This window comes from Danio rerio, chromosome 23 (genome assembly GCF_049306965.1).
Source record: "Danio rerio strain Tuebingen ecotype United States chromosome 23, GRCz12tu, whole genome shotgun sequence".
In the NCBI taxonomy this organism is placed as follows: domain Eukaryota; kingdom Metazoa; phylum Chordata; class Actinopteri; order Cypriniformes; family Danionidae; genus Danio; species Danio rerio.
This window is the reverse complement of record NC_133198.1, coordinates 29,465,644-29,488,324: the sequence shown is the minus strand read 5'-3', so window position 1 is coordinate 29,488,324 and position 22,681 is coordinate 29,465,644. Positions and strand designations below refer to the sequence as shown.

Below are 22,681 nucleotides of genomic sequence, written 5' to 3'. Positions count from 1 at the left end.
TGCCCCCAGAGTGAGCTGAGTCGGCTCTGTTGCATTTTGCAATTATGTGTGATTATATTTTGTTTTGGTCAGATATTTTTACTTAAAAACATTTGATCAGCTGTGCAAATTTTTCCAAGTGTGGAGCATATTTTCCTGCTGTTGTAAAGCCAGCTGTAATTATCCAACATCCTCTAATTGACGTGTGTTTGGTTTGTGCAGCCCCACCTTATGCCACTTCCTTGCCTAATGACGTGTCTGTGCGCGTGGGTGAAGTAATCCGGCTGCAGTGCCTGGCCCACGGCACACCACCACTGCGATATGAATGGACTAAAATCAACGGCAGTCTGCCCTCTACTGCCCAGCTGCAGGGAGGAGATCTGCAAATCAACCTGGCCAAAGAAAACGATGCGGGCACATACAGGTGTGTGGCCAGCAATAAGGTTGGCAAGAGCGAAGCACTGGCCAAAGTCTCTGTCCGATGTAAGTATTGCTCCTTTCAGTACGTGTGAACACACCAGTCTTACAGATATAGTACCGGTCAAAGGTTTGGGATCAGTAAGATTCTTAAATGTTTTTAAAGAAAGCATATTTTGCTCTTCAAGGCTGTATTTGTTTGATCAAAATACGGTAAAAGCTGTAAAATATTATTATATTTAAAATAGTTTTCTTATCGAATGTAGTTTAAAATAATATTTATTCCTGTGCTTTATGCTGAATTTTCAGTGTCTTTGATGTCACATGATGCTTCAAAAATCATTCTAATAAGATTATTTGCTGCTTTATTATGATCAAAACAATCAATAATAATGATCTCAAATCTGTAAAATTGCGAAATATCATTGCAGTTTAAAATAGTTTTTTTTTTCCTAAATGTAGTTTTGAATATTATTTATTCCTGTGCTTTATCTAAAGCTGCATTTTCAAGGTCTTTGTTGTCTTTGGTTGAAAAACATGTAATGTTGGTAAATTTGACAATTTAGGATTCTTAGATGAAGAGAAAGTTCAAGATAACAGCATTAACATTTAAAATGTTTTTAATTTACTCACGATTGAACCAGTTAATGTGTCCTTCATGGATGCAAGTACATACAGTTGAAGTCAGAATTATTAACCCCCCCCCAAATAATTAGGCCCCATTTATTTCCCCCCCAATTTCTGTTTAATGGAGAGAAGGTTTCTTCAACACATTTCTAAACAAAATAATTTTAACAACTCATTTAATAACTAAATTTCTTTTATCTTTGCCATGATGACAGTAAATCATATTTGACTAAATATTTTCAAGACACTTCTATACAGCTAAAAAGTGACATTTAAAGGCTTAACCAGGTTAGTTAGGTTAACTAGGCAGGTTAGGCTAATTAGGCAAGTTTTTGTATAACGATGGTTTAATATAGCTTAAAGGGACTTATAATTTTGTCCTTAAAATTGTTTTAAAAAATTAAAAACTGCTTTTATTCTAGCCAAAATAAAGCAAATAAGACTTTCTCCACAAGAAAAAATATTAACAGACATACTGTGAAAATTTCCTTGCTCTGTTAAACATCATTTGGGAAATATTCAAAAAAGAAAATAAAGTTCAAAGGGGGGCTAATAATTTTGATTTTAACTGTATATTTAGAATGGGAGTTTTTATGTATTAACATTGATACTAATAATATTCATGTAGTATTAATAAATATTTCTTGAGCAGCAGATCATCATATTATAATTATTTCTAAAAAGTCATGTGACAATTGACAAGAGTACTGAGAATTGATGCTGAAAATTTAACATTAAATCACAAATTAAACCTGAAACTGCGTTCAATAATACAGTGGTTTTAAATTGTAATAATATTTGACAGTATTTGATTGTTTTTTACTGTATTTTTGATAAACCAAATCCAGCCTTTCTAACTAGAATAGAACAAAAAAGTCTTGCTGATTCTAGATGTTGGGCTGGTTATAGACTTTTTCACTTTTCCTCATCTTGAGCTCTGTCCTGTCTTTTCTGCAGCTTCTCTGTCAGTGAAAGTGTCTCCTCAGGTGGAGGTGAAGGCTCTGGGCAGTGCTGTTGAGTTCACCTGCGCTGCTAAAGGAGGGCTACAGATTGAGTGGCTGAAGGAGGGAGGAGTCCTGCCACCAAACCATCACATTAAAGACGGGATTCTCAGGTGACTGACTACAAAACATCAAAACTGTCAGTGTGTAATAAGATGAATTTATTTGATAAAAACTGTAAAAATGTTGTGGACGCCAATAGCCTGGTGATTAAATGTGTTGAGTTTGATTCCCTTTCCATCTGTCTCCCTCTCCACTGTCCTGTCTAATAAATGTTAAAAATCTCTTAAATATAATTATAAATAAAAAAAAGTTAAAAATATTTAAATATTAAAAAAAAAAATTTTTTTTTAATGTTTTAACCGACCCCAAACATTTGAATTGAAGTCATTAATTCACATAAATACACATTCATATTTATTTTATATTGCATTAAATATTTATTTATTGTTTAAAATGTATTTTTAGTCATTAAAGTCATTGTTTTCTTATTGATTCATTCCTTAATTAAATTCAATTCAGTGAAGGCATTATTTTACTTAAAAAAGATGCATTTTTACCCCTTCATTAAATATTTATTCATTTTTTAAAACAAATTTTGTAATGGTTGATTTTAATGCTGTTAAAATAGGGCAAGGGGCGAAGAAGTGGCGCAGTAGGTAGTGCTGTTGCCTCACAGCAACAAGGTCTAAAGGGACTAAGCCGACAAAAAAATGAATGAATAAATGAATGAATGAATGAATGAATAAAAGAGGGCAAACAGAGGAAAAATGTTAATTTTTATTCCAATTCCAAGTTTATTCCAATATCGTTATTAATTTTATTTCACAATAAAGTGTGTAGTATTTGTGTTATATAAAGCTTTGAATTATTTTCTGTGTGTTTTTAATCATGATGTTTGTTATTATTCATGCAGAATTGAGAATCTTGAGCAAAGCAATGAGGGAATCTACACCTGCAGAGTTACAAGTCAGTTTGAACATGCTCAGGACAGCGCCAAACTCCTCATTCAAGGTCCTCTATGATACCCAAAATAAAATTAGCTTCTCGAGTTACCTATCTTTAAATCCCTCTGACTTAGTCTTTTTGTTTTCATAGCTCTTCCCAAAGTGAAGATCAACGTGCGTACATCAGTGCAGACGGTGATGGTGGGAAACTCTGTGGAGTTTGAGTGTCATGCCATTGGTGACCCCGAGCCCACAGTGCGCTGGAGTAAAGTCGGAGCTCCTCTTCCTGATCATGTGGAAATAAGAGGAAACATCTTGAGGATTGATCAAGTGTTCGAGTCTGATTCAGGACAGTATCGCTGCACAGCCACTAATGACGTGGGCTCAGAGCATTCACATGTGGTGCTTAACATCCAGTGTGAGTATGTTATTACTGTATATCCAGGATGCTTATGATAATTCTTTTGCCACTGATTTTAATAGATGGGTTAGTCTAAAATAGTCTAAACTCCTTTTTATTTCCAGCATATGGAGAAATGCATTTTAAATTGGTATTAAATACTTTTTTTGATCTGGTTTGCACGAATATATCTTAATTTATTAGTAGTATTAGTATTAACTAGTATTTTTGATTTAAAACTACATTACCCATAGTTCTACACAAAACATTCCACCAATCAGAGAGTCAGGGCCAGCAAAGATAGTGCAACAGTTGTGTTTTTACAACTTCATTCATCAATTTTCTTGTCGGCTTAGTCCCTTTATTAATCCGGGGTCGCCACAGCGGAATAAAGCGCCAACTTATCCAGCAAGTTTTTACGCAGCGGATGCCCTTCCAGCCGCAACCCATCTCTGGGAAACATCCACACACACATTCACACACACACTCATACACTACGGACAATTTAGTCTACCCAATTCACCTGTACCATATGTCTTTGGACTGTGGGGGAAACCGGAGCACCCGGAGGAAACCCAAGCGAAGGCAGAGAGAACATGCAAACTCCACACAGAAACGCCAACTGAGCCGAGGTTTGAACCAGCGAGCCAGCGACCTTCTTGCTGTGAGGCGATAGCACTACCTACTGCGCCACTGCCTCACCATTTTTACAACCAACATCTCTAAAAACATCTCAAATATTATAAATATTATTATAACAACAACTGATAATCTTTTTAAAGACACACTTGTTTTGAGTTCTGAGATTGTGCAATTGATTGTATAACCGATCTGTTTGTGTTAATTCAACCTAATTTTTAAAACGATTGTGTTTAAGCGCTGAATTCATTTAGAAAAACTAAATTACCCATGATACAGTAGAGAACCTTGCACCAGAGTCACAACAAGTAAAGCATGACAAGAGATTTTTTCCTCCCACTGTCATGGAGCACTGCAATTGATGTAACTGAGTAGGGTTTTTATTGATTTTGCAGAATGTGTTTACATTACATTTTTCAAAGACTTTTTTTCTCCAACTGAAAGTTAGTCATTTTTGATTCATGTTATAAATGGCCTCAGTTAATGACTTATGAAGCTTTAATGATGGTATTTGTAAATGCTTTTAAGAAAACATTCCCAGAATGCTGCTAAAAAAGTGGATGGGAATTAAAAATTGACACCTATAAAATAGACATCAAGCTCAGTGTTTTCTAGAAGTGGAGTTTTGTACTTAGTTGCATTAAATGCAACATATTAAAGGGATGTTCTTCAAATATAACTGCCCTCTGTACATTTTCTAGCCTTGCCTCAGATTGCTGCACTGCCTGAGTCAAAGGAAGTCACAATTGGCTCTGATGCTGTCCTGCCATGCATCGCTTCTGGGTACCCAGTGCCAACTATTACATGGTCAAAGGTAACCGTACATTTTGTGGATAAATTTGACCTAAATGAAATGAAATCATATGTTTACAAAACAGTTCTGTTTGGAGTACTAAAAAAGGTCTGCTTCATGAACAGTGTTAACCACTTTTGTGTACGTCCTGCAGGTGGAGAATGACTTGCCCCCTAAATGCAGACAGGATGGCCATGCACTGACAGTGCCGGTTGTGACTGAATCAGATGCAGGAACATATGTGTGTACAGCTGCTAACAAACAAGGGAAAGTTGAGGCCTTCACCAGACTCAATGTTCATGGTTAGTAGCTTCTAACTTGAGTGAAATGTTTGTTTTTTCTTTTTTCCATTTTAGTAAGTTAAATTTCAGGAAAATTTTCTTTTCTTTTTGTTGAATTAATCTGTTTCTGAATTAATTATTTGAGTCAGTGATCTTTGTTTCGGTTCTAAATAAATCGGCAGTTTTGAATTTGCTCATTCAAACAGAGACTTGTTAACACACTACTGGTGGTTTTAGTGTTCCGTTTATCCATGATAGGTCTAAACCAACCAAACACAAAAACACACTCAGCAAATTATTGTTCAATTATTATAATTATTATTTCGAGATATCATTTTGTGATTTTTGTGAAATGCTATTTAAAAAGCAAATCTGAAACATTTCAGAGATGTTGTGTTGCTTGCCTGTTTAACATTCAGTCGGTTTTCATGTGGTCTTCCAGAAAGAGTGATGCCCTACTTCACTCAAGAGCCCCTCTCATACCTTACACTGCCCACCATCAAAAACTCCTACAAGGCTTTCAGCATCAAAATTACCTTCAGGCCGGACAATGTTGATGGTAAGAACCCTTAAAACTGCAGGACACTTCACTGAAGCAAAGCACCTTTAAACACACTTGACTTGTTTATGAGTTTGGTAACTTGAACTGTTAACTTTGTTTACTAAATTTTTTTTTATTTCTCCTTTTTTTTTTACTCACTTTCACTGTATGTCATTTCAAACATGTATGACTTCTTTCTACTGTGGTACAGAAAACTCTAAATTTTTGAAGCTTGAAAAAATGTTTTGTTTGTTTGTTCCACAGAAGAAAGTGCGCTATACATGTTTGACATCTTGACATGAGTTTAAATTTAGGTGAACTGTCAGTTCGAAAGGAATGTAGGCTACTATATTAGGAGAACACTGTATTTGATGGTGTTTTTTAGTCCTTTTACATGTTTGTTTCCTGTATGTGAACTCAATGATTGTTTTTGTTCTTTACCCTCCTTCACCTCTCTGTGGTATGAAGGGCTGATTTTGTATGCCGGTGAGTCTGCTTGCTTACCTGAGAGTGTCTGAGATGTTAGCTCAGCACACTCTCACTGGCCCCTAAGAAGGGCTCTTATGAACATACAAGGCATGTTCATTATATGTTCATCAAGGCACTTCTGCTTTTCATTGAATTGGTTGCAGCATGATGCAGGAATGGAATCATCAACCAACTGCAGCTACTATACATTGTAGTGACATATACAATACTATATGTTTTTGCATTTTAGTATAATAAAGACTTTAACATTTCTATGACAACTAAAATCATTTCTTTTAGATATTACAAGAGAATTTAGGCCCCACATTTGAATCTAAAAACACAGATTTAATGATTTGTTGAGTTTAACTTTTTACTTGTAATTAAAGTATTGTAGCATCAAGGGATTTATAGTAATTTTATGTTTTTACAGATGAACTTTTACCGGGTGTTAGATCATTGTAGTGTAAATGATATGTATAGTGTAAGATGAGCTTTCCATTGCATAATGAATCTAGATGTAACTACAGTATATACTGTGTATATATATATATAAGTGTGTATGTGTTTCTATATGTCTATTTCTCAGTGAATTTAGCAAATATATTTTAGTACATTAAAACAAAACTTATATCCATCAAACTAAGTTTAGGAGTTTGATCACCTAAAAAATTTCAAATATGATATGGTAATTACATGATGTGCATCTTACATGAATTAACACAGAAGCTTTATTTTGAGCAAGCTTATCTGTGACTGTGAAATGCTCATTAATAACCCAGAGGGCATGATGTGTACCAGTGGTCCTCAAAACATTTTGCTTCGATTAGATCTTATATGGAGATCTAACACTGTGGCAGTATAGTGGTTTATTTTTTAGTCCTAACCAATTATTTGAGAGCCACTGGTCTGCTTGATAATCTTAATATGCCCATTTGGTGGAGATATTGCAGAGTCATGGCATGAGCCCATGCATGTGGCTTGCATTGGCAGTGATTGGCATTGAGAGATGCTGAACATGGCAACAGCTTCTCCCTCAGCATGCTGCTTTACTTCCAGCTTAAAATGACAGAAAATGGCTTTGGGCTCCATGGTTAAGAAAGTGAGTGCCATCAATAGACTTAACTTTTTTTTTTCATATCCAGGTATGATCATTTACAATGGACAAAAGAAGACCACAGGCGCTGACTTCATATCATTTGGGTTGCTAGGAGGACGCCCTGAATTCAGGTATTTTATGTCATAACAACCTGAAGGAGAGAGGGGGGGGGGGGGGGGTGTTTTACCTTTATTAGGATAGGACAGTATATTAAACAGGATGCAATGTCAGAGAGAGAGAGGGGTATTGATCTCTTGGACTTTACCTCAGGATGCCCAGAGCACGATGTCTGCTCACTGCAAAACAAGGCTATCAGCGCCAACGGATTTATTTTTGTACACATTTTTCTTTTGCAGGTTTGATGTGGGCTCTGGGATGGCAACTATTCGTTACCCTACACCCATAAAACTAGGCGAGTTTCACACAGTTCACCTGTACAGGAATCAGACTCAGGGCTCTCTGGTTGTGGATGGTCAAGCTCCTGTAAACGGTACCTCACAGGTGTATATTCCTCTCTCCATTTCTACGATTTCACCTTAATAAACTGTTAAATGATGGCTTCATAGCAGTTAACTAAATGTGAGATGCTTTATGTCCGAGCAGGGAAAATTCAAGGGCCTGGATCTAAATGAGGAGCTTTTTGTTGGTGGTTATCCAAACTACAGCATGCTTGCTAAAACTGCAGGCCTCAAAACTGGCTTTGTTGGTGAGAAAACCATCATATTATTATGTGGCATATGGATTTTTTTTTTGCTATTAAGGGTCAACAAATATATCATTGTGCAATTATTATCAATAGTGTGAGTTTTTTTTTTTTACTGTGTTTTTGTATTTCTTTAAGGCTGTATCAAACAACTAATTATCCAAGGCGATGAGGTCATTTTCAAGGATCTTGATAAAAGTTCGACTGGAGTTTCGAATTGTCCCACCTGCAAGGATCGCCCATGTCAGGTTAGTTATAACAGAAAATACAACTGTTTAGAACTCGTCAGTTAAACTCTCCTTTTATTTTCTATATCTTCCAATGCCTTTCACAACAACACAGAGTCCCAACGCAGGTGACGGCCCTTTTCACATAAGAGCCCTAACTACCTCTCCATATACTATGCACTTTGCAAAAAACAAAGAAATATTACTGTATACAAATAACAGATTGGTTTACTATGAATGTCACATAACAAGGGTTTATCATTTAAATATATACATTCATTGTTTTTCTTTTCGGCTTAGTCCCTTTATTAATCTGGGGTCGCCACAGCGGAATGAACCACCAACTTATCCAGCATATGTTTTACACCGCGGATGGCCTTCCAGCTGCAACCCATCTGTGGGAAATGAATATGTATAAAAAATAAAATTTGAAACATTAAATCATATGGCTTTTATTTTACTATATATAGAATATTTGATTCCAGCATAGTGCTTATATTTATTAAATTGTGGCATGATGTTTCTTTACCTCCATCTATCTATTGATTTATTGACTTTTTTTTGGGATTATTATAATTGTTTTATTATTATTTTGCTTTGATTTTAGTTAATCTATTTGCTATTATTGTTATGATGTGATTTTTGTAGTACACTCGGACTGTAACCCATTTCACATTCTTTTCAAAATTATATTATGTCTATATAATTTATATATATATATATATATATATATATATATATATATATATATATATATATATATATATATATATATATATATATATATATATATATCTGAAAGCACATTGTACTTTCATTCTGATAACGGTAAATAAACATGTAAACAATTATAATAAAAAACTAAATATCTATTTCATTGGTTTTCCCTATATTAGTTTTTGTCATTCTACTTCTCAGTTCTCAATAAGCTTGATTAATTATATGATCAGAAAATGAAAAAGGAACACAAATCATGTGCAAAAATGTTACATTCTCCAAGCTCTAATCTTACATGGGAGAAAATGTACATCAACAGAACATCAGTCTGTTTGAACAAATGGTGAAGGGCATAAGTTACAGTCACTATTATGTGCATTTGTCATTACTGCCCTGTGAAAAGCAGTCATCTAAAATAAAGTGTGTTTTGTCAGAACGACGGCACGTGTGAGGACTCTGTGGCCAGCCTCTACAAATGCACTTGCAAGAGAGGATTCACTGGGAGCAATTGTCAGCATCACTCGTCCTTGCACTGCCACACAGGTAAACTGCCACTCTGTAAAAATCACAGTCCAGATTTGTCAAATCAGCAGCACGCTTCATTATTGCTCATTGTCTCGACAGAGGCCTGTGGACCTGATGCCACCTGCATTAACCGGCCCAGTGGTTTGGGCTACGACTGTCGCTGCCACTTGGGCAAGTCTGGAAACAAGTGCATGGATGGTAAAACTCAATATCCAATAACATTTAAATGATATATATATATATATATATATATATATATATATATATATATATATATATATATATATATATATATATATATCTATCTGTGTGTGTGTGTATGTGTGTATGTATATTTTAAGGTCACCTTTGGCTCTGACTATTATTCTTCATGACTTTCTCAGGTACTCTAATAACGACACCACTGTTTGACGGAGAAGACTCTTATATCGCATATCCTCCTCTCACTAATATTCACAATGACCTCCGCATTGAGATGGAGTTCAAGCCCATGGATCCAGATGGCCTGATGTTCTTCAGCGGTGGTAAAAAGATGAAAGTGGAGGACTTTGTGGCGGTGTCTATGGTGAATGGCCATGTCGAGTTCAGATATGAGCTTGGCACAGGTGAGAATTCTGATGGACAACAAATCACAATCTACTGTATTTCTAAGGATACTTAGGTGTAGTTCAACCAGAAATCCTCCACTTGTTCCAAAAATCTGTAAGTTACTTTCCTCTGTTAAACACAATAAGAAGATGTTTTGAGAAATGTTGATACCAAAAATGTAATATTCAACAAATGTATGGAAATTTATTAATTTCATGGATGAATGTGTAAATTTCCATTAATATTAATTTATTAATAGAAATTTATTAATTTCGTGAATGAATGTGTAAATAGATTAAAAATGGAAATATAAAAATTAAAAGTGGGATTTGTTACAGTAATTAAATACATCCTGTAAACCAAAGAAACAAATCAATGAAAATTGGAATAAGTGATCTAATAATTTTTTATAGGATTAATCAAATTATTAAAAAAAATTTTACATTTAAATTTAAATTAAATTAAATACAAATAATAATTCATTACCTTGCTAGTGCATGCAAGTACATAAAAATAAATTCATACATAATGTAACTACAAAAATACATTACAAATTTGGACATATTCTAATAAACTATATAGATGCCTTTGAACATTGGGGGTTTCTCACACAAGGATCATATGTAATCTAACAGATTAAAAACATTTGATCAAACCTATCTAAAATTGTTTTCATTATAGACCATTTCAATATGACACTATCATTGTTCCATGAACAGTTCCTGCTTGTCATCAAACTGTTTCAGAACTCTAACATGAGTGGATTCTGTCATAATTAATGTTAAAACAGCTGTCATTAAAAAATTATCTATATGTCGAGCTTTCTGGATTCTTGGAAGCTATGGAAACCCTCAAAATAGTCTATAGTTCCTTTAATCCCACCAGCTCAAGCAATACATGTTTGTTTCTATTGGCTCAGGTCAAGCTGTTCTGCGCAGTCAGGAGCCTGTGTCTCTTGATCAGTGGCATCGTGTGGTGGCTGAACGCCTCAATAAAGACGGGTCTTTGACGGTGGACCATGCAAAAGAAATCACCAGATCTTCTCCAGGCAAAGCCCAGGGCCTTAATATCCACACACCAATGTATCTGGGAGGAGTTCCCAGCATGGACATCTTGCCCAAACCCGCCAACGTCAGCATGCTGTTTGATGGATGCATAGGAGAGGTCAGAGTCTCGTCTGCACAATCTAGTGTTTACATCGTATTCTTACCTGCAGTCATGATTTTAGGCTATTGATTGAACTTGTCAGTTATTTGTCATGAAAGAAACAGATATGTCAAGTTTTTGTTTAATAGTTGTGTCATATGATATATGCTATGCAATGTTAAACAAGCAATAAGTTTAATATAACTTCAATATCACATCCTGAGTCACTCCAGAGTAGTTCTAAGTACAAATGTTATACTGATTTTATATGTTCAGGTTGGGTTATTTGGTGATTTCCAAAAATATATATTTTTAATGAAACTATTAGAATGAGCTTATTTTATCCATAAGCTACATTTTTTCCCCATTGGATTGCGACCCTTGTGGTCTCATTACGTTAGATTAGAGACACAGCAATAGGGTCAGATGCAGCAGATTGATTTCATGGCACCAGGGTAAACTTTCTGACACCTTTATTGTGACTCACATACATTAAAATTTAATACAGGCCAAAACTGAACATGGAGGTTGACCTCCGAGCGGCGTTCTCGAAAATTAAACAAAGAATAGACTTGGGCCTATTTGTGTGTGCAAGCCGTTTTGCGTTTGTATATTCATAACCACCTCAGAGGATATTGGTGGTCGCCAGTCACTGACATTGTTATTTGGGGTTCACGAGCTGAAAAGCTTGGGCCTGCCTTATTTGAATGCATCGACCCAGTTATTAGACATTATCGCCACCTACTGGCAGATTTAGTTTCTCATTTAGAGCCTTATTTTTTAACTTCCTATTCTTTTCTATAATAATAATACAAAATTAGAAAAAACAACAACATAAAATTAAGTATTTAATCCCTTTATTTATATAGCAGTGATAATTCACCCCCAAAAATCATTTAGTCATCTTAGGTTAATTTCAATATATATGTAAAATAGTATTTTAGTCACCGAACATGTTTAGAAATAGAAAGACAATGATTTAAATTCATGTGAAATATTGAGAAAAAAATGTAAAACTACAATATGTCAACAAAATTTTATAAATTTTTTGTTTCTCTTGATATTTGCTCTTTTTATATTTTTTTATTTAATATTTTACCATATAGTAACATAAACTTTGGTGTACTAATTTTAGTGTACTAAGATAAGCTCCAGATTTGGCTTCAGTGAGATATTTGTAAGGGGTGTCCTCGTATATGTTGAGCACTCTATATAATTTTGTTTTATTTTTAATATTTTATTTACAGTTAGTTTCCATTAGTTAATGTTATTTAATGTATTTACTAACATGAACAAAAAATAAACAAGGCATTTATTACACTGGTTACTGGAAATAAACTCAGTATTTCTTTGTTTTTGTTGACTCACAGTGTATTAGCTAATGGTAACAAGCAAAACTTGTTGAACAATGATGAGTAGCTATTCAATTCAATTAATCTTTATTTCTATAACTTATTTACAATGTAGATTGTGTCAAATCAGCTTAACTTAGAAGTTCTAGTAAATTGGAGCTGTGTCAGTCCAGTTTTCAGAGGTGAAGTTCAGTTCAGTTTGGTTGGCTAACATTAACTAATAGAACCTTATTGTAATATAAACATATCTATTATTGTCTTATTGACAGTCCTGGTTTCTATAATAAATCTTTTTTCCTTCCAGGTGTTCATCAATGGAAAGAAAGTGGATCTGTCATACAGCTTTACTGAGAGCAGAGCCATCAGCCAGTGTAATGATGACAGCCCGTGTGACCGCAGGCCTTGTCTGCACGCTGGCACCTGTATGGCCACTGCTGAATATGAGTACCAGTGTTTCTGCGCTGAGGGCTATGAAGGTAAGTCCATAAACCAAGTGCCTGTCACAGAAAATATTCATTCAATTTTCTGGGTGATACTGTTGGTGTGGGCCAATGAATGGTATTGTTTTTAATTTTTATCATATGAAACGGGTTATAAGTATTCCAGAGTGACTTAAATATCCAATTTACTGTGTTTAATAAAAGAAACCGTTTGAAAATATGGCCATTTAAATCCTAATTCTATTGCTGCTTTCTATTAATTGACCACAAAAAAAAAAAACTGCACACATGGGTTTATATAGTATTATATAATATAATATAAAGGTTATTAGTTATAATTATTCTAAAATTAAAACCATGAAACTAATATATTTTTTGTTCATTTATCTAAAATAATTATTAAAAAACATTTATTGTTAAACGTTAAAATAAATCTCAGCATTATAGTTTTATTTGCCTAGAACCTATTTCTCATTTGAATTTATTTTAACTTAAAATTAAAATAACTAATAATAAATAGAATGTAAACTAGAAATGAATAGAAATATAGATACTTAAAATACACACACAAAAAAACTACTAAAATATATATTTTTAGAACAGAATCACTAAAACTTTTTTTCCAAACTATATTAAAGCATCTGTGGATACTTAATGATAATAAATTATCACTAATATTTTGATGGTGAGAATAATTTATGACTTGATAGTTTAATGTATAAAATGTAGTTTGTTATATTTTAATATTGTTAGTTTAGCACTACTGTTTACTAGTTTAGTCTAATTTAAAAAATGATAAAAGCTTGTTTACTTATCTTTAGTTAAAAGTTTGAAGGGAAGTTTATTTGTTTCCTTTGAAAGGCTTTAAAAATCCTCAATACATCATTTTCTTTTATTCTAAGAATGAATGGTTTAGTTTAGATTTATAGTATCTGTAATTTCCTGCTTGGTGTTTGTCAGGTGACCGTTGTGAAATAGTGAAGGAGTCCTGTCGACACTCGTCCCAGTGCCAAAATGGAGGCAGCTGTGTGAACAACCACTGTGTGTGTCCTGCAGGATATTCAGGCCGACACTGTGAGAAAGGTCAGTTCACAACTTTATCATGCTTTACAAATGATTTGTGACTTTATTGTATGTTTCTGTTCCTTTGTACGCAGTTTTCAGCTTTTTCTATCTATTCATTAACTTTATTATTAAGGACTTGAAGCTTGATAAGGTGAGAATGATGCCAGTTAATAAATCTCACAAAAATAGGGTCATTTATGGAAGAAACATGCCCGAAGATGATAGCTGAATAAGCTTAAAGAGTTAATGCACATTTCCATTCTTATTAGCCATGACAAAACATCAAACAGATACAATTATACATTTATTCTACAACCCAAATAGCCGGTTACAAAGTATATTGCTCTGTAGGCTAATAATGACATTTCTTACCATTTATTTTTGTATTAACCATAACAAAAAATCCATTAGAGACCATTAAACATGTATGTTATGATCCAAATAGCCAGTTACAGAGTATATTACTCTGTAACATACTAATGAAATTTCTTCCCAATTTAAAATAAGAATCGTCATTTAGAGTGTTAATTTTTAAAACAACACAGTACCAAGGAGAGCAATGTCTCAAACAGAGTTAAGAAATCATTAGTTAGGTGAACCCAGTTTTCAAGAAGACCAATTTTTTCCATTGCCGTGTACAGTATATGTCTACTTTTCATTGTAAGTTTAGCCAGTTTGATAGTTTTTTTTTTTTTTTTTATAGTTTTTCGCCCAAAATGGACTATTATTTTACTCACCCTTAACTTGTTATAAGCCTGCTTGAGTCTCTTAAAAACCCAAAAGAACCTATTTTTAAAATGTTGGAAACATTGACATCATTAGTATTTGTGTTTCCTATTATGGAAGTCAATGGTTACCGGTTCCTAACATTCTTCAAAATATGTACCTTTGTGTTTAACAGTAAAAAGGCTCATAAAGGTTTCGAAAGAACTTAAAGTGCAAATATTCTGAAAAATTTTATTTATTTATTAATTAATAAAACAGTATTTATTCATATTTATTTAACTATTCCTTCGAGATATGGGTTTCTGCAATAATTCCAATTAAGCGTGAGATTTTTCTGTATTTTTAGTTGAATTATCCTTTAATATCTTACATATTGTTTTACTTTATTTTTTAAAATAGTTTCAATAATATAAGCACTTGTTTTACTTTGAGTTATTTCAATAACTGTATATATATACAGTAGTATTTTAGTTTACGACGTTTCATCTATTATTTATACTTTAATAGTTTTCAGGGTATCTGCAGGGTCTTAAAATGTCTTAAATTTCAAAACAAAATTTTAGACCTACAGAAGTCTTAAATCCACTAAAAATATTGTGTTGCAGGTCTTACATAATTTTAAATGGGTCTTAATTTTCATATGTCCATGTAAAGCTATACCCTATCGGGCCAACACTTAAAATCACTAACAATATATTTCAATAAAAGTTTTAAGAAACTTTTATTTATTAACTGTCTTTACTTATTAATAATGTTTGATTATCTTCGTTACAATAACATTTGTTTTTAAGGCTTTTTTTAAAGGTTTTATCCTGACCATTAAAAACTTTTTAGCATTTAGCCTTGTGCAAGTCTGAAATTTAATTTATTTTGATTTTAAAATGGTCTTTAAAAGGTCTTAAAAAGTCTTAAATGTGTTACTTTTAGTTAACAATAATGTCCGCTCTATACTTCTGTTTTACATTTAAATAATCTTAAATTACATCATTTCAGAAGTATGGAGACAAACACACAGCTACCTAAACCCAATATTCCTACAAAAATGAATTTTAACTGCCTTATTATCCCTAATACTAATATATTGGTCCCAGTTTGCCTCATTTATCATTTTCCAGAATTCACTCTCTCTCTCTAAGGAAATAAAAGCATTTTTCTGTAGTTCCATTGCATTGTACCGAACCGCAGCTGTAAGTGATTCATCATAAAGCACCATACTGTAGGGAACTAACTATCCGTTCTCTATAACCCGCCATGGCTTCATCGGTAGCGTTTTAGCGGGTGAAAGAGGACACGTGTGACTGAATCTCACCGCTGTATCCCACACACACAGGGCAGGAGTCCAGCTTCAGCGAGGCCATGTGGAGTTTGGAGGGTAGTGGGGGAAATGGTACAGTATGAATTACAGTCTGCCTGACTCGCTCGTCACTAACAAGAGGAGAACATCTTCCTCCTCCTCAGGGCCCCGCAGCCCGCCTAACACCCACCGATACAAACTACTGCTGTGCCAAAATGCTGAAGAAGAAAACAGGAAGACGTGCATTTCAGGGGTCTGTTTACTGAGCTTTTATTAGCAAAAGCAAACTAATATTTATTTATCGTTGTTGATTAAATATAATTTGTAAGAGATCTTGATTATGAATGTATCTTAATGAAAGTTACTCAACATCTTTATAGCAAGATTTTGCTTCTGGGAAAAGAACGGACATTATTTTCAGACATTATTGACAAATAGTTTTGTTTGTTTGTTTTAAGCTTTAAATTTCAACGAATTGTGCTTAATTTTATTTTTTTGACAATTATATTTATAACTTTATTAAATAAACCTAAATTTACAATATATTTTTGTTATCTACACTTTAAAAAATGTAACTAGATTTTTTTGACAATTAGATTTTTTTTTTTTATAAATAAGCTTAAATTTTCAATATATTTTTTGTTATCTACACTTTAAAAAATCCAAGGATGTTGAGACATTTTTATCTCAAAAGTATGATTGTTGGTTTAAAAACAATTTGTTGTGTGTTTACCATCGACATGTTTGGGGTCAGTAATATATTTTGTCAAAAAAAATCTAAAAGTTAAAGGCAGTTAAAATGTTTTAAGTTGTTTTTTGAACTTACTCCACAGATATATTAAGGAATACTTTCAAGATCGATCAGCAATGATAAGTGCTTTAAAATTTTAATTAAAAAAATATAAATATATAAAATAAAGTATATTATTACGAAAATATTTTAAGTGAATTATTTCAGATATGATGTACAGTTGAATTATTAGCCCCCCTGTTTTCAACACATTTCATAAGCCTATTAGTTTTAATAACTCATTTTCAATAACTGATTTATTTTATCTTTGCCCTAACGACAGTAAATAATATTTTAATTGATATTTTTCAAAACACTTCTATACAGCTTAAAGTGACATTTAAATGGTAGGTTAGGGTAATTATTCAAGTTGTATTAAAATGGTTTTTAAAAAATTAATAACTGCTTTTATTTTAGCCAAAATAAAACAAATAAGACTTTCTCCAGAAGAAAGAAAAAAATCATACATACTGTAAAAAAAAAAAATCCTTGCTCTGTTAAACATCATTATATAGATAGATATATATATATATATATATATATATATATATATATATATATATATATATATATATATATATATATATATATATATATATATATATATAAATAATAAAAAAAATCAAAGGGGGGCTAATAATTTTGACTCAAACTGAATATGTGTAACGAATATGTATAACTGAATCTCACTGTATTAATAATTATTAATCAAATAAATTACATTTTAAAAATATAATATAAATGTAAAACTAAAATGCAAAAAAAAAATATTATTTATCTAATAAATCCTACTTTGATAGTTATAAGTCACTTTAAAAAAATGTCTTACAAGCTCAGAACATTTTAGGGATTTTAGTTGTTCTTGTTCAAAGGTTTAATCTCAATTAAGGGAGCTTTTTCTTTTATTTCTTGATAGGGTAAATGAGGGTAAACTTAACTTTGCTTGTTATATGCATGAATATGAAAACAGTTTTAAGGATGTTGAGTTATTTTTACCTGAAAACTATTAATATTGATGTACTTTTTTCAAATGTATTTGATATTGAAATACTTGGGGTCAGTAAGATATTCTCTCAAAGAATCAAATTGATAAGTCTTTTAAAATTTACTTTAAAACATTGATCAAATTATTTATGGAGTGAATTATTTTTGATGTATTGGAGTTCAACAATACAATGCAAATAGTGACTTTTAAAAGAATAAAATACATTTTAAAATGTTTTAATATCTATAAACAATGTAATGACTTTTTGTTCCATATTAATCATCAAAAACAATTCTACTTTGATGGGCATAAGACTTTTCAAAATGCAATATCTTACCAACCCCAAAACTTTTGATTGATTTGAAATATTTAAGGGATGTTTGACATCTCTAAAAGTATAAACAATAAATAAAATAAAAACAATGTAGAAAAGAGTTTTAATACTGGATCCTCGTAAATAGATCCCTGAAATAATGCGCTGTCGAAATGAATGATCTGCACTTATAATTGGTTAATATGTCCCTACTGTGAAGTTTTAAGTGTTACGTTGAAGGGGAATTTTATGTCTTCATTTGCAATTTTGTCAAAAGTGATCAGACACATAAAATTCTCCTGAAGCGTCCTGTCCGGTCAGTCACTCAACCTCTCGCTGCAGTTTTAATTCGACATCTGATCTCTATCGCATAAAACCTCCTTTCTCTTTTGCGAAACAATCAACATCCTATTTTCCGCACTGCCATTTTCACATACAGCAGCGTCCGTTAAAACAAAATGTCCTCACACTGTCAACAAACACGTTTTTTTGGTTACTAACCACCGAACGTCCTTCACTTGTACACTTGAGCTGACCCGACAGGTGAGTTTTACGACTGGAAACCCTCAGCATGAAGCACTTGGTGGTAAGCACTTGTTTGTAATTGCCCGACGTTTATTACATGGTTCAAGAGAATGCTTAATTTGAGCGGAATGTGCAATGTTGTACAAATGGGAATGTTACCTTAAGAGCAATGTCTATTTGCGTTCATTATCTTGTGGAGATAAATGAAATGCGTGTTGGATTTTAATGTTTTTGAATTGCTCTTGATGGATTGTTGATTTCTCACAATGCAACAAGCCTGTTCTTTGGGGTCATGCATTTAAATCACTTCTAAATCTGATGAATCGATATCAATGTATGGAGGACGAAACCTGCTAAAACAATAAATAAATAAATAAATACGCAAATAAATAAATGAATAAATAAATACACGAATTCCTGTATCAATAAAAAAATAAATACACAAATTCCTGTATAAATAAAAATAATAATAATAAATAAGCAAATTAATGAATAAATGAATGAATAAATACACATATTCCTGTATGAATAAAACTGTAAATAAATAAATACGCAAATAAATGAATAAATAAACACTCAAATTCCTGTATAAATAAAAAATAAATATGCAAATAAATGAATAAATGAATGAATAAATACACATATTCCTGCATAAATAAAACTGTAAATAAATAAATGTGCATATAAATGAATAAATAAATGCTCAAATTCCTGCATAAATAAAGCGGTAAATAAATAAATATGCAAATAAATAAATAATTATATACACTAATTACTGGATAAATCAAACAATAAATAAAACAAATAAATAAATACTCAAATTCCTGCATAAATAAAACAATAAATAAATAAATATGCAAATAAATAAATAAATGAATCAATAAATACAATAAATACATAAATTCCTGCATAAATAAAATAGTAAATTAATAAAAATGCAAGTAAATTAATAAATATATACACAAATTCCTGCATAAATAAAACAATAAATTTTTATTTATTATTAAGAATTTAAATTTTTTAAATTTATATTTATGTATTTATCGTTTTGGCAGGTTTCGTCCTCCATATCAATGCTTTGTATTCGGGTGTCAGTGCTGTTTATATTCCACTCATTTATTTGTTTTTGTTTTTTGTTTCGTGACAGTCCACAGGGTGGCACTATAATACAGAGAGTTGGCATTTAATTTTGGTTTCTGTTTTGCAGACTCTCCTATCGAATATTCCGCATATTTCCATGACAATGGATATCTGGCACTTCCAAAACCTATGTTCCCACGAAGGTGAGGGCACAGTCTTTGCACACTCGTTCTAAAACTTTCATATTCATGTTTTTTGTGTGTTCTTTTTTCAAAATAAATGTCACAATCAGAAACCATGCTCAACAAATGCAACAATCCATATAAACTAATCCATTGTGTGGGATGGGCACTACTAAATGAAGTCTTCAAACATTGTTTTGTTCATATCTCTGTTTCAAAAAAGAAAAGGAAACATTGTGTCCATCCTATTGTTAGGTTTTGTGATTCGATACTTTGCTTGAGATACTGTGACCACATTGTAAAAAACACAAATTTCTTGATAAAAGTTAGTTATGGACAGGGGTGGACCTAGTGATCTGGGTGCCCAAAGCAATTCAAGATATGGGGCCGTAGCAATTAAACTCAAAACTCTCTTTCTCTATAGATATTTTTTCTCTGTAGGTTATTTTTTTGTAAATAAACTGCATGTTAAAATATATATTTTAAGTGGAACCTTAATCTCCTTAATGTAAAATTAAATACAATAAATTCGCAAACTATCTACAGCCATATTTGTGATTAGATTGCAGCACGGAAGAAACATTCCACTATTCATGGGGACCCTTTCTTTTGAAAAGAAAGAATTAAGGTTTAAATCTTAATAGTTCTAGACAGATTTTACAGCATATAAGAGTACAAAAAAATAGTATATGATTAAAATAGGCTTCTTAGCATTGGTCGGGGCCCCGTAATTCCATAAGTGACTGCTTATCTCACATATTGGTTAAGTCCGCCCTGTGAAAAGTGAAAGGTCAAGGACCTTTGCTGCTGTACCATGGCAGAAGCAGGGACTATGTTATCATGCAGCACCTGAAAATATTCCCCAGCTAGGTAAAGTCTAGATCGCATACCCGGCCGACCGGAAGTTCAATATGCAAATTAATATAGCAGCATTTTTTATAACATTGTATAACAATAATTAATATTTATGTTACTATGACAGTTGGGGTGGGGGTAGACGTTAAAAATACAATTTATTAAATATTGTAATAGATAGCATAAGTAATACTCTGTACAACTACTGTTTTTACATTACTGTGACGGTTAAGTTTAGGATTAAGGTGGTGGTAGAAGCTGATAAAAATACATTGAATGGGAAATTTAATAAATTACATAAATTATGGGGGGGGGGGGGGGTACAGGGGCACCTCAGCAAATGAGGGCAAAGGGGCAGTGGCTCTGGCCACCCCCCTGTGCGTGGCCCTGTGATCTAGCAACAACCCCCCAGCTAGGTACTGTAGGTATGTGTAATATCATTATGCCTGCTTCAGCTATATCAGGCTACGAAATGGCAGCTTTTTCAAAATCTGTCAGTCTTAGTACAGGATGTAATTAAAAAAGAGCCAAACTATAAATAGGAACATTATCAAGACTCCTGTTTTGAACATTTTTTTTGGTTTGTTTTTGTTTTTTGAGTGAGACGCTAATGGTCTAATCTGATTCAATTATTAATGTTATGATAAGCTAATCTAAAAATGCTCCCACCAGATCCATAGATGGACTAATTGGATTCAAAAATGGTCAAACTCCAGGGGACTTGTAAAATGAGCCTATTTCCAATAAAGTAGAGTGTTCCTTTAATTGAACTTAAATGGATGCTGTCAAGTTTAACAATAAAATATGTGTTTGGATATTTTCTGGTTGCATTAATGACTGTTTGACTTGTTGCAGTGCTCCTGACTCTCCAGAGACCATTGAGTTAGAGATCAACACTGCCTCAAAGGACGGCCTCATCCTGTGGCAGGGAGTGGTATGTTTGTACAAATGTGCGCCCTTGTCTTCCCATGACACACACATTTAGAGTCCAAGATATAAATTTTTAGGCACAAATATGTCTGTACAGTATACTGTAAAATGTCCTGTTCAGTGCATATCTTTTAAATCTGCTTATAAATGTTTATTTTGGACACTACATATACTCTCGCATTATGATCATGGGTAACTGATATGGAACTGACATGTTTTACATTTCATATTCAGCCTCAATTTACTAAACTGAGTCAAATGAGTTTGCTTGGAGCTGGATTGTTGATCGATATGCATTTGTTCCTCACACTCACCCTTTTTTTTTGGCTGCACTGCATGTTTGCCTGCCTAACTCACCTTCATCCTCCTCAGGAGTCTGCAGGTGCTCTAAACCTCCATAAGAAGCATGCTAATATAAAGGTATTCACTCTTCACAAGCAGAAAACGATGGAAAACACAAAATTATGTCTGCATTAGCATGATCATATCATTATCATCTCAGTATGCAGTAGCATTATACATGTACAGTATGTACAGTACGTTTGAAGTTTTTTTTGCATGTATTTTGCTTGATTTCAAAGGTTTTTTTAGGCTCATGTTTGCATTTTCATCACTTGTTTTCCACTTGTTCAGTCAATACACTTGTAACTCTTCAGGCATTTATCACATTCACTTGGCACTTTTCACAAATAGGGAACAAAACAGGTTATTTGGCCCTCAGACAATTTTAATTGTTACCTTCAGACTAAATGTGAGACAAATTAAAAATACCTACTAGGCTGCTTTGCATATGTAATAGCTCCGTTTCCATCCACCAATTTAATGCTCATTTGCGCATAAGTTTTGAAAATGTGCATAAATAATATATGCGCATAACTGAGTAGAATAAACTTTTTATACAATAAGATGCACATAAACTAGAATGGAAACAATTTTACCAAACAAATTCCAGTATGTGCATTAAAAAGTCATGTGATTTTGTTATTAGAGATTAAAATGTGTGTAAATAAACAAACCAGCAGGCTGAGCACATTGTAAAACATCTG

General features: G+C 32.8%; 1 protein-coding gene across 50 annotated transcripts in view; it reads left to right on the top strand.

Annotated features, from left to right (window-relative positions):
- Nucleotides 1-22,681, top strand: part of hspg2 (heparan sulfate proteoglycan 2) — a 186,116-nt gene that overhangs the window by 156,114 nt on the left and 7,321 nt on the right. For 22 of the 50 annotated variants that reach the window (XM_073939057.1, XM_073939038.1, XM_073939056.1 and 19 more), the window contains 22 exons: nucleotides 202-462; nucleotides 1,981-2,137; nucleotides 2,941-3,038; nucleotides 3,123-3,389; nucleotides 4,712-4,824; nucleotides 4,958-5,105; nucleotides 5,527-5,643; nucleotides 6,094-6,111; nucleotides 7,239-7,323; nucleotides 7,549-7,693; nucleotides 7,796-7,898; nucleotides 8,034-8,143; nucleotides 9,274-9,382; nucleotides 9,464-9,562; nucleotides 9,748-9,969; nucleotides 10,872-11,116; nucleotides 12,755-12,926; nucleotides 13,851-13,973; nucleotides 16,012-16,068; nucleotides 19,796-19,871; nucleotides 21,561-21,639; nucleotides 22,008-22,055. In XM_073939057.1, the coding sequence (XP_073795158.1) occupies nucleotides 202-462; nucleotides 1,981-2,137; nucleotides 2,941-3,038; nucleotides 3,123-3,389; nucleotides 4,712-4,824; nucleotides 4,958-5,105; nucleotides 5,527-5,643; nucleotides 6,094-6,111; nucleotides 7,239-7,323; nucleotides 7,549-7,693; nucleotides 7,796-7,898; nucleotides 8,034-8,143; nucleotides 9,274-9,382; nucleotides 9,464-9,562; nucleotides 9,748-9,969; nucleotides 10,872-11,116; nucleotides 12,755-12,926; nucleotides 13,851-13,973; nucleotides 16,012-16,068; nucleotides 19,796-19,871; nucleotides 21,561-21,639; nucleotides 22,008-22,055 (2,852 nt within the window). The remainder of the gene's footprint in view (nucleotides 1-201; nucleotides 463-1,980; nucleotides 2,138-2,940; nucleotides 3,039-3,122; nucleotides 3,390-4,711; nucleotides 4,825-4,957; nucleotides 5,106-5,526; nucleotides 5,644-6,093; nucleotides 6,112-7,238; nucleotides 7,324-7,548; nucleotides 7,694-7,795; nucleotides 7,899-8,033; nucleotides 8,144-9,273; nucleotides 9,383-9,463; nucleotides 9,563-9,747; nucleotides 9,970-10,871; nucleotides 11,117-12,754; nucleotides 12,927-13,850; nucleotides 13,974-16,011; nucleotides 16,069-19,795; nucleotides 19,872-21,560; nucleotides 21,640-22,007; nucleotides 22,056-22,681) is intronic. The other 28 variants (XM_073939068.1, XM_073939065.1, XM_073939060.1 and 25 more) reach the window with 7 other exon arrangements.